Genomic DNA, 12,047 nt, shown 5'->3' with positions numbered 1-12,047 from the left:
ATGTGTTCAGTGTATAAAACCCTAAATAATTTTCCAAATGCGTAATTACACAATACGGCCGTACTTACGACACTTTGATATGACCGTTCTGAAACTTTTAAAATTTCCAAAATAAGTGGGTATTATGTTGATTCCACCGAAAAAAAATCTGATCTATATATTTCGCAGTTAAATATTTTTTTTTCGGTCCGGACAAAACAAAGTACCTTAAATGGAAAAAGAAAATTCGGTGTATGGGCTTTCGCAGCGGAAACGTATTAAGTTCTAAGGATTTCGTTGAACGTTTTAATTTAGGTAGTATATTCCTCCAGCTGTTTATGTTTCAATGCACGTGTATGTCAAACAACATATGTTGTTTTTGTAAATATATCCAACAGAAAAATATACAGATCATATCAGGGAAAAAATCATTTCATTTCAACGAAATAAAGGATATTATAGCTAGCCCGGTTTGTAGTGCAAAAACACATATAAGTAACAAAAGCCTGCTTAACAATTTCGGAAGTATAGTCAAAATGGTAAGAATTCTGCTATTTATTAAAGTTGTGATATATAATTTTTACTAATTCCAGACCGATTCCGACAGTGACTATAATGTGGACGAATTTATAAAGCCAGATACTATTCGAAAACCCATTAATGATGAATCTGCAGATTTACTAGGTAACTTTGATGATGTCAAAAGGAAAGAGATATTGGATGGAACGTATGAAGATAAAATGGATAGTGACAATGAACAATTCTCTCCAATGGAAGAGGAAAGTTCCAGTGATAATGATGAAGAAACAGATGGCGAACACAACGACAAAGAAATGAATGGTGACGAAGAAAATAATAGCAATGCCGAGGATGAAGCTATAGCCAACACACAGAAAGCTGGATATGTAAATCCGTTTGGAAAAAAATCGTTGACTAAAGAACAGTTGGGACAACTCTTGAAGGGCGCGGCAAAGACTAACAGATTTGTGCTCTATGTTACAAATTTGAATTTTGAGACCACAAAATCAGACTTGGAAGAACATTTCAGTGAAGCTGGTTCCGTGAGATCCATAAGAATACCAAAAAAGCGGAATGGAGGTTTTGCATTTGTCGAAATGAATGATTTGGAAAGTTTTCACAAAGGCTTTGAATTACACAATACGGAGCTAAAGGGTCGATGGATTAAAGTACAAATTTCCGAAGCGGGTAAAAAGAAATCGGCCAACAAAAAAAATATAATGAAGCAAAAAAATCGCAAATTGGCCGAAATGCGTAATGAAAATAAAACATTTACCAAAAGTGGTAAATTCTATGATAAAGATCTGAAAAAAGAAAAAGCCAGTAAATTAATGGCAAGTAAAAAGTGGCGAAAAAAACCATCAGGTGGAGGTCCACCAAGGCCAAAATAAAGACTACATAGTTAACTTACAACAAAACAACGTATTTTATTTAGCTGGTGTTATTTCAACCATCTTACAATGTAGAAATTACGTTTACCCACTCTTAGTAATGTAATACCATTTTTCAGTACATGAATACCATTTGAGACCATTTCAGATATATTCCGGGTACGTTTTTGATTAACGTAGAAACCGCCAGCGGATATTATTCTAATGGCATCAGCTATGAATTAAATAAAATTTAATTAGTTTTAGACCATTTGGTATTATGTGTGTGCTTACATTCGGTAGGGAAGCATTTAGCTTTCATAGCTAACTTCATCATAGTCATATCAGGTTCTAATAGAATTTCCACTAGCGTAGCACCACCTAGTGTTTGTTGTACTTCTTGAGGATTCAATTCGGCTAACCCATCGACATTTCCATTGTACAAAGCATTGGTGACAGTTTCGGCTTGTTTCAATCCCTTTTCTACAAACAAAACAATTGAATGTGAAAATTCTTATTCTTACAAAAGAGGATACATTTACCTCCATGTACTAGTAATGTTACATCTTCTGCCAAAAGTGTTTGAGCTTTTCTTTTTTCTGGTTCTTTGCAATGCTCCTCCATTAAGAATTTAATTTCTTTCATGGGTATGAATGTAAATAATTTCAATAGTTTCTCCACTTCTGAATCCTTTGTTCGTATAAAAAATTGATATAAAGCAAAAGGCGAAGTTTTGCCTGGGTCCAACCAAACAGCATTTCCTGCCGATTTTCCAAATTTGTCACCCTCTTCATTGGTGACTATGGGCAAAGTCATACCAAATACTTCTTTTTTCTTTTCGGCTCTACTTATAAGTTCATGTCCTGACATCAGATTACCCATTTGATCAGAGCCACCCATTTGAAAACGGCAATTATGGGCACGCAACAAATGCAACCAATCATAGGCTTGAAATGTCTGATACGTAAATTCCGTAAAGCTCATGCCTCCTTCGGTTTCCAAACGTGATTGTACGGAAGAACGAGAAAGCATTTGGCCAAGGCGAAAATGACGGCCCGTATTGGATATGAAGTCAATAATGTTGAGATTTCTATACCAATCGGCATTGTTCACAATCCTTAAATTTTAAAGAAACAAAAATTAAATTGAGACTTTTACCAAGAACCACTCAACTATTTGCATTACATTAAAGGAAATCTAATTTCCTTATTTTTAGTTTTATTCCACAAACAGTCCTCATGATTTTGGAATACTCTTTCCAACTGCTGTTTAATGGATTGCAGATTTTTCTCCACAATTTCCTCATGCAATTGGCTACGCTCCGATTTACGTCCACTGGGATCACCTATGAGGCCAGTAGCTCCCCCAACTAATGCAATTGGTTGATGACCCGCTCTTTGACAGTGTAGTAGACCCATTATCACTAACAAATTTCCTACATGTAAGCTATCTGCGGTAGGATCGAAACCAGCATATATTGTTTGGGACGACTTCTCAAATAGTTTAGTCATCTGTGGCCTTTTAATTGAAAAACAAGAATTACACAACTAAGGTTAGAAATAGCGGAGAAGGGATAACTCACTCACCCTGCTGTGTCGGGGAATATATCTTGAAAGAATCCTCTCTCGGTTAAAGCAAGAAGATTTTTCTTTGTGTAAAACCTCTTTGTAAACCAAATATCATTCAGTTTTTTGTGGTATTTTAATAATTTACTGGGGAACATCTTTGCCTGCTGTAGTAGAAAAAAATGTCTTTTGCACCCCCTCCCACAACAACAAAACTTAGAATGAAAACAAAAGCAGCTGTTTGAAAATGAGTCGAAATCCCATCTAAGACCAATGTTGCCAATTCAGTGTTGTTAGGGTTTTTATAGCAGCTTTTTGAAATAATATGTTGACTATATTTATTGTTTGGTTTTCGAGTTAAAAATTACTTAATTTTCGTTGTTACTTTTTTAAATTAAAAATATAAGTGGAAACAAACATATTCCTTTTATTTCTTGAAAAATACCGCACGCATCAATTGAGTATATTATCAGCATCGAAATTAATTATTTTCATGAAATAACCGCTAAAATGTCTATGCAAAAAATTAACATAGTGCCAACCCAAAGATAAAATTTTTGTGAGAAATTGAATAGAAAATTAGCCTTTGTAGTGAAGAAGAAATTTAATTTCGAACTTCTCTGTGGTTGATGTCTCGAATACTTAATTTTCCTTAATAATTTTTATTTAACATTTCCCAAAAACTTTTATCCTCAAAAAAGATTTGTCTTATAAAATGCAATAAATCCGTTACATTCTTTTGACATTTACAATACACCATTTGTTTAAAACAAAAGGTTTTAGATTTCAATAAATGTGTTATAATTTGACGCTTTTTAATTCAATTGAATTTTTTTAGTATTGTCAATCCTGGTCCCATTTGTAAACAAAACAAACAACAGCTGTTTGTTTAAACGGATACCAGTTTACTTGGTATCTCAGAAGGAGAAGAAGAAGCAGTTTCTACATTTGTCCATCCAATATTACGTGAATTATTCTTCGATAATTTTTCTATAAAAACAACGTGCAAAGGACCTACCAAGATGTTGCGCATCTCCCAAAGATTTGGTTTAATCAATAAAACCGTTCAAAAGCTGGCAATGCAAAGACTTGCCTCAAGCTCTTCTGTAACAGATGCCACAGAACATGAGGAACAAGTTGCCGGAAAAACATCAACGAAACTGCCTCCACGATTACCTTTAGCAAAAAACTTTTTCGTCGGTTTGGTGGACAATGAATTGCTAGGATTTCCGGAAGTGATTAATCGAGAGGACATGGCTCGATTGCAGTAAGTTAGAAAACCAAAAGGGAGCTAAATTATAAGTAATAATAATGATCTTTGGGTTTCAGGAACGAAATGTTGCCTTTGAAAAATTTCTTCTCCGAAGATTTCGATTATCAAGCAATTGATAAAACATACACGCTTCCTAAAGACTTACCCGAAAATATGAAGACCCTTGGATTGTACGGTCTCAATGTATCCAGTGATTATGATGGAAAGGGTTACGGCTATAGTGCTAGTTTAATGGCTTCCGAACCCGAAACAGAAGCTACCGATATTGCACTAAGCCTTCTAAGTCATAGGTCTATTGTGGACGTAATTCAAGAACTAGGAACGGATGACCAAAAACAAAGATTCTTAACCAAATTGGGAAATGGTAAGCTAGAGGAATTATCTGAAAATCAGATTGTTGTATTACTATATTAACCCCATTAGGTTCATTGGTGGGTTCTGAGGCAATTTTTGAATTTGATGGAGCTGAGGAGGACTTCTTTAATACCAAGGCTCAATATGAAGTGGGTAACCAAACTTGGGTTTTAAATGGAGCCAAATCGTTTATTATATCACCACCAAAAACTAATGAAGCTGCCCATCTCTTCCTCGTAGTGGCTCAAACCAACAAATCGAATGTTCAAAACGAAGCCGCCCGATCCACAACAATATTCCTCTTAGATTCCAATACACCTGGTGTTAAAATTGGTGAACGTCATCAAACTTTGGGCTGCCGGGCGAGTACCATACATCAAGTACAGTTTGAAAATGTGCGTGTTCCAGATAGTTGTGTTCTAGGACATGCCCATGAGGGCAATATTGTAGCTGATACCTTATTAAAATCTAGTCGCTTGCGTAATGCCATGGTTGGTTTAGGTCTATCTAAGAGTATTCTTAATGAAATTTCAATGGAGTGCATCGATCGAAGGCTGTGTGGCGTTGTATTGAAGTGAGTAATTACGATTATGATAGGATATTGCGAAAGAATTTACCAATTACACTATTTCAGAGATTTGGAATCCGTACAAACACATTTGGCCAAATCCTGTCTGTCGATTTACAGCATGGAAAGCATGATATATCTAACAGCTGGTTTGTTGGATGAATTCAACTGTCCGGATGTGGGATTAGAGTCCGCAATCACAAAGGTATGATGTGTGAAATGTACGCAAGATACAAAATATTGAAGAATCTCTATTCTATTTTTTTTTATATTTAGTATTATACCCTTAAGGAAATGTTAAACATATCTGTGCGCTGCTTGGATATGTTAGGTCCCAAGTCTTTAATTTCCGGCCAATCAACTGAACACTTTTTCCGCAATGCCTCTTATCTGTACTCCCAGGGCGAGTCCATAGACAATTTAAGCATTTTTATAGCACTTTCAGGACTTCAACATGCTGGTGTAAGCTAAATTGAGATTATTGATTTTTATTTTAACTAATACAAATTATTTGTATCATTGTAGTCACTAATGGGCGATAATATTCGTAAACAACGTAATCCACTGTTTAATCCTGGTCATATATTTTCCAAATTTATGGAACGTACGAGCATCGATAATCCTGTAACAAAAATGGATTTAAAGGAAAATGTTCATCCGACCCTTGAACCTGGGGCTTTGTGTCTAGAACACTCGGTGGCACGTTTACAAATGTGTGTGGACCTTTTGTTTACACGCTATGGCAATGGTGTTGTGGAACGTCATAATGAATCCAGAAGAATTGCCGAAATGGTCTCCACCATATATGCTATGTTTGCAAGCTTATCTCGCGCCTCACGATCGTATTGTATTGGTCTTCAGTTGGCCGATCATGAAATGCTTACAGCAATGGCCATTTGTGCTGATGGTCGGGATAGAGTTATGACACTCACTCGCGAAATATTTAATGGCCAATATGTAAATAACGATAACAATTTGCAGCGACTTTCACGACAAATAGTTAAGAGTAAAGGTTATTTTGCTACACATCCTTTGACATATAATTTTTAGTTTTAGATTCTAGTATGAAATGACCGTTGATTATTTTGTTATGAAGTGTGTGGAAGTAATGTTAAATAAAAATTGATATAATAATAATACTTGTACCAAATTATTATTTTACTTATTATTTAAAATTAAATTTTTGAGAAGGTTGGCTTAATTTTGAAGATTTATTTAAAATGAAAAAAAAATAAAATAAATATACTCCCTTGTAAAGAAGTTCACTGTTCTTTAAATTTAAATTAATTTCCCTGAAGACGAGCATCGGAGATGTCTCGAAATATTGGAAAATTTTAAATATAAAAATACAACTCAAAAAACAACAACATCTGTTTTTATTCACATGACCTCAAGCCGAACTAAGCAAATATAATTAATAAAATAAATAAATAAATAAAATTAAAAAAAATTAATAAATACATTTTCAGTAAGGCTGGTTACATTACTGAGTGTTTCCAAGCTTCTCTATGTGGTTTCACAACAACAGCATTACAGTTGGGAATTTTCAAAAAGTGGCACACCTATTTTTAAAAAGTGACACCTTCTTTTTATAAACTTATACCAAAAAAACTTAAGAATTTTGTATTATTCCATTTTTTATTATGTCAATTCATAATAAAATTGGACAATTTTAGGGTGTGGAAGTGTGTGGAAGTAATGTTAAATAAAAATTGATATACAATAATACTACTTGTACCAAATTATTATTTTACTTATTATTTAGAATTACATTTTTGAGAAAGTTGACTTAATTTTGAAGATTTCTTTAAAATGAAAAAAAAAAATAAAAAATAAATAAATACATTTTCAGTAAGGCTGGTTACATTACTGAGTGTTTCCAAGCTTCTCTATGTGGTTTCACTACAACAGCATTACAGTTGGGAATTTTCAAAAAGTGGCACACCTATTTTTAAAAAGTAACACCTTCTTTTTATAAACTTATACCAAAAAACTTAAAAATTTTGTATTATTCCATTTTTTATTATGTCAATTCATAATAAAATTGGACAATTTTAGGGTGTGGAAGTAATGTTAAATAAAAATTGATATACAATAATACTACTTGTACCAAATTATTATTTTACTTATTATTTAGAATTACATTTTTGAGAAAGTTGACTTAATTTTGAAGATTTCTTTAAAATGAAAAAAAATTAAAAAAATAAATAAATACATTTTCAGTAAGGCTGGTTACATTACTGAGTGTTTCCAAGCTTCTCTATGTGGTTTCACTACAACAGCATTACAGTTGGGAATTTTCAAAAAAATTCATAATAAAATTTGACAATTTTAGGGTAAGATTTTAAAATAGTTTTTACTTTCTGAAGTAATTTTATGGCGTTTTCTTTTCTTATGAAAAATGCGCACTTTTTTTGCATTTTGGCCGGAAAATGTACTTTTTAGGTTCTTTTCTAAAAAAACAGGCAAAAGTGCGAAAAGGCTTCGAATTCTGTTGTGAAAATAGTGCCACGCATAGAGGCAAATTACGGGCATTTTCAGCACTGCCAACAAACGAGAGTGCTGCGATTGCCCTGTTTCCTTCTTTGAATTCTTTTCTGCCCGCTGAAATGATAGCATTTTTTTAGGTTGCTGGTAACATTTTAAAAATGCGCATTCTGTACAGACAAAATGACGGCAAAGCTCTTTTTTCAGAAAAGAAAACACCATTAGATTTGGCTTCGTGCCCTATGTATATTTTTGTAATTTCTTTAATATAAAAAGAATTTTTGTAGTCGATATCTGCTAAATCACTAAAGGGCGACACACAATGAACACGCAGCTTAATTCTTCACTTATTTCTTTGCTTCGAAAAAAATTGAAACGTTCATAATTATATGAATGTGCGCACAATAAATATAAGCTTGGCGTCGAAGCGTAAAAATAAGTTAAATAAATTTAAACTTTTTCGGCTTCTATAGTCTGCTTTGCTTTTGACGTTAAAAACATTTGTTGCTTCCAGGTTTGTATATGATATATAAGTTTGTTTATGAAGAGACAATTATGCTTTTCGAAGTGTGTGTGCAATAAATATAAAAAAAAAACACAAATTTGTCGCTGTCCTGTTGCTCGATACTGGAGGATTATTTGGCCACTATCAGAAGTTCCAATTTTTCAAATTTAAAATATCAGTGAAGGTTTTATAAACTTTATGTTATCTTCATAAATTTGTTTTCAAGGCTAGATTACATTCCGATCGTCAACGGTGTTGGGAAATGTACCACAAACTCGTTAGAAGAACCATTTTGATATTATATGAAACACATAGAGTATATCGCTTCCTGTAAATTCGGTTTTAAACAATATTAGTATGATCAAAAAATCAACGCGTAAATCGTTGAGTTCGCGTTAGCCCACTTTGAAAGTTGTCCATAGCAGAAAGTCGCAAACTTTAAATATATATATATATATATATATATATATATATATATATATATATATATATATATATATATATATATATATATATATATATATATATATATATATATATATATATATATATATATATATATATATATATATATATATATATATATATATATATATATATATATATATATATATATATATATATATATATATATATATATATATATATATATATATATATATATATATATATATATATATATATATATATATATATATATATATATATATATATATATATATATATATATATATATATATATATATATATATATATATATATATATATTTTTTTTTTTTTTTTATTATCACAGTGAAGCCTGAACGTAGTACACTCTCCTTACCGTCAATTTTATTTAATTTGGTTTGTTCCAAATTTACTTTTATATTTAAAATCAAACTTAAAAATATTTATATTTCTCGATTATTGATTTTCACCGTGAAGCATGAACTTAAGCGGACCTTATTCGGTCGGATAAACACTACGACAGAGGTTCGCCTATTTGTTGTGTGTTCGTCCAAGTTTTGCCCTTACACAGCACGAAAAAATATGATGACAACATGAAAAAACAAGTATATACAGCAGTAAATTCGGCCGGGCCGAATTTTAAATACCCACCACCATGAATTAAATATGATAGTTTACTTTGAAAACTCTTCGTCGTAGTGGGTTACTTGATACTATATAGAATTGTAGGGGGTTTGATGACAAATCTTCTCCCAAGGCAGTCAGCTCCCGAAGACAAACTTTAAAGATTCTAACTATGAAGACCAGATAAGATTCTAGATTTATGAGAACCAATTTTGTTTGAGTTTTAGAGAAATTATAATTAGAGAAATTTTTGGTAAAACATATGGGGGTTATACCAAAAAATGGACCGATATACCTCAATTTCGGCACACTTATTTGTGGTCTAAAATACCTCTACATTTCGAATTTCAGGCAAATCAGGTAATAAATACAGTTTATAGAAGCTCAAGAATTTCAGGCAAAGCGGATGGTAAATATAGTTTCCAGAAGCCCAAGAAGCAAAATCGGGAGATCGGTCTATATGGGGGCTATACCAAAAAATGGACCGATGGGTACCATTTTCGGAACACCTTTCTATGGTCCCAAAAGAACTCAGGATTTTCAATTTCAGGAAAATCGGATAAAAAATATATTTTCTAGAAGCCCAAGAAGCAAAATCGGGAGATCAGTCTCTATCCCTGCCAGCATTTCAAAGTTCCATTTCAACCTCATCGTTACCACAGACTCGTAAATGTCACTTCAACCATCATGAAAAGGTACATCAAAAAGTACATGCAAGTAATTTGCCATCCCTACTGTTAAAAAAGCCATTTTTTTGTGAAACGCCAAGCGCAACCAGCTTGTTATATTTTAATTAAATAAAAACGAAAATAAAGTTCTGAAAACATAGATTATACGCTTAAAATTGTGAAAGGTATATTGGTGAACAATTTGGTGATTTTCCAAATGGAATAAAGTGATTGTTTTTCAGATATTTTACAGACACGCTGCCTCCATGGAATAAAAACACTGGTTGATAGACGCAGCAACATGTAACTCGCTACTTGTAACTCAACATCATCATTAATGCCAAAAATTATGTTAAATGTAATGTGATAGTGGTATAAATGTTATATTTTTAAGAATTTGTAAATGTATAATCAAATTAATAAATATCTAAACAAACGTGTTTTACTCGACCACAATGATTCTTTTACAACTATCTTAAAATGCACTTTTTCTGATTGTTTGGAGGGTCCCTTATTGGCGTCGTTCTAAATTGATCTATAAAGGCACCTAATAATTGCACTCATGCGAAACCTTTTTTTAGTAACTTGGCGTGGTACAACTTCTCAATAGTGACGGCGCTTTTCCGACGAGTTTTTGATGTCGTATATGATTGTTTTCGACGTAGTGGGGATTCTCAAAAGAGTCCCCAAATTCAAAAAATGTTGGCAGGGATGGGGCTTATATCAAAACATGGACCGATGAGCACCATTTTCGGCACACCTTTTTATGGTCCTCAAATACCTCTAGATTTCCAATTTCAGGCAAATCGTATGTAAATATAGTTTCTAGAAGCCCTAGAAGTAAAATCGGGATATCGGTCTATATAGGGGCTATACCAAAACATGGACCGATGGGCACCATTTTCGGCACACTTTTTTATGGTCCTCAAATACCTCTATATTTTCAATTTCATTGGATAAAAACTACGGTTTTTATAGGCCCAAGACTCTAAATCGGGGGGTTGGTTTATATGGAGGCTATATCAAAACATGGACCGATACGGACCATTTTCGACACACCTCTTTATGGTCCCAAAATACCTCTAGATTTTCAATTTCATACAAATCGGATAGAAAATACTGTTTCTAGACGCGCAAGAAGCAAAATCGGGAGATCGGTCTATATGGGGGCTATACCAAAACATGGACCGATACGGACCATTTTCGACACACCTCTTTATAGTCCCACAATGCCTCTAGATTTCCAATTTCAGGCAAATCGGATGGTAAATATAGTTTCTAGACGCCCAAGAAGCAAAATCGGGAGATCGGTCTATATGGGGGCTATATCAAAACATGGACCGATACGGACCATTTTCGACACACTTCCTTATGGTCCTAAAATACCCCTAGATTTTCAATTTCAGACAATTCGGATATAAAATACTGTTTCTAGACGCCTAAGAAGCAAAATCGGGAGATTGGTCTATATGCAAGGCATATTAAAGAGGTAAAGTCATGCAATCAGGTGACTAATATCGACATTCATCTTGTCAAAGGCTTTGTTTACGTTTAGTAGGTTTGTTTACATTCTTTGTGTACATAAATATTACAATACAACAACACTACACATACAAAAAATGTCAACTTAAGTGACCTGCCATTTTAGTTTGACTTTCTAAATATCATGGGGTGTACACACGTTTGCTCGTGACTTTACCTTTAATTAATATGCCTTGGTCTATATGGGGGCTATATCAAAACATGGACCGATACGGACCATTTTCGACACACCTCTTTATGGTCCCAAAATACCTCTGTATTTCCAATTTCAGGCAAATCTGATAAAAACTACGGTTTTTATAGGCCCAAGACCCCAAATCGGGAGGTCGGTTTATATGGGGACTATATCAAAACTTGGACCGATATAGCCCATCTTCGAACTTGACCTGCCTGCAAACAAAAGACGAATCTGTGCCAAATTTCATTTCATTATTGAAGGCTGTAGCGTGATTACAACAGACAGACAGACAGACGGACATGCTTATATCGTCTTAGAATTTCTCCCTGATCAAGAATATATATACTTTATGTAGTCGGAAATCGATATTTCGATGTGTTACAAACGGAATGACAAACTTATTATACCCCCGTCACCATTTTATGGTGGTGGGTATAATAAAGTGAAGCATAAACATAAACAATGAAGA

At 33.3% G+C, this 12,047-nt stretch overlaps 3 protein-coding genes and 1 long non-coding RNA gene across 4 annotated transcripts; 3 read left to right on the top strand and 1 right to left on the bottom strand.

Annotated features, from left to right (window-relative positions):
* Nucleotides 1-230: 230 nt before the first annotated feature.
* LOC142238881 (uncharacterized) lies at nucleotides 231-1,418 on the top strand. Its single transcript, XM_075310607.1, has 2 exons — nucleotides 231-518; nucleotides 573-1,418. The coding sequence occupies exons 1-2, from the start codon at nucleotides 234-236 to the stop codon at nucleotides 1,386-1,388; spliced, it is 1,101 nt and encodes a 366-aa protein (XP_075166722.1). The 5' UTR covers nucleotides 231-233; the 3' UTR covers nucleotides 1,389-1,418.
* TyrRS-m (Tyrosine--tRNA ligase, mitochondrial) lies at nucleotides 1,400-3,156 on the bottom strand. Its single transcript, XM_075310606.1, has 5 exons — nucleotides 2,954-3,156; nucleotides 2,553-2,885; nucleotides 1,910-2,484; nucleotides 1,662-1,850; nucleotides 1,400-1,602 (listed from the first exon to the last, which is right to left on the bottom strand). The coding sequence occupies exons 1-5, from the start codon at nucleotides 3,088-3,090 to the stop codon at nucleotides 1,439-1,441; spliced, it is 1,398 nt and encodes a 465-aa protein (XP_075166721.1). The 5' UTR covers nucleotides 3,091-3,156; the 3' UTR covers nucleotides 1,400-1,438.
* Nucleotides 3,157-3,843: 687 nt separating this feature from the next.
* Nucleotides 3,844-6,277, top strand: Egm (acyl-CoA dehydrogenase family member enigma). Its single transcript, XM_075310811.1, has 6 exons — nucleotides 3,844-4,199; nucleotides 4,262-4,569; nucleotides 4,629-5,133; nucleotides 5,194-5,332; nucleotides 5,404-5,589; nucleotides 5,653-6,277. The coding sequence occupies exons 1-6, from the start codon at nucleotides 3,955-3,957 to the stop codon at nucleotides 6,175-6,177; spliced, it is 1,908 nt and encodes a 635-aa protein (XP_075166926.1). The 5' UTR covers nucleotides 3,844-3,954; the 3' UTR covers nucleotides 6,178-6,277.
* Nucleotides 6,278-9,808: 3,531 nt separating this feature from the next.
* Nucleotides 9,809-10,314, top strand: LOC142241707 (uncharacterized). Its single transcript, XR_012723770.1, has 2 exons — nucleotides 9,809-10,043; nucleotides 10,101-10,314. It is a non-coding gene; the product is annotated as an uncharacterized LOC142241707 (long non-coding RNA).
* Nucleotides 10,315-12,047: the final 1,733 nt, after the last annotated feature.

This window comes from Haematobia irritans, chromosome 5, assembly GCF_050003625.1.
Source record: "Haematobia irritans isolate KBUSLIRL chromosome 5, ASM5000362v1, whole genome shotgun sequence".
Taxonomy (NCBI): Eukaryota; Metazoa; Arthropoda; class Insecta; order Diptera; family Muscidae; genus Haematobia; species Haematobia irritans.
Note: the sequence above shows the minus strand (reverse complement) of the source record. Positions and strands in the feature narration are given on the sequence as shown.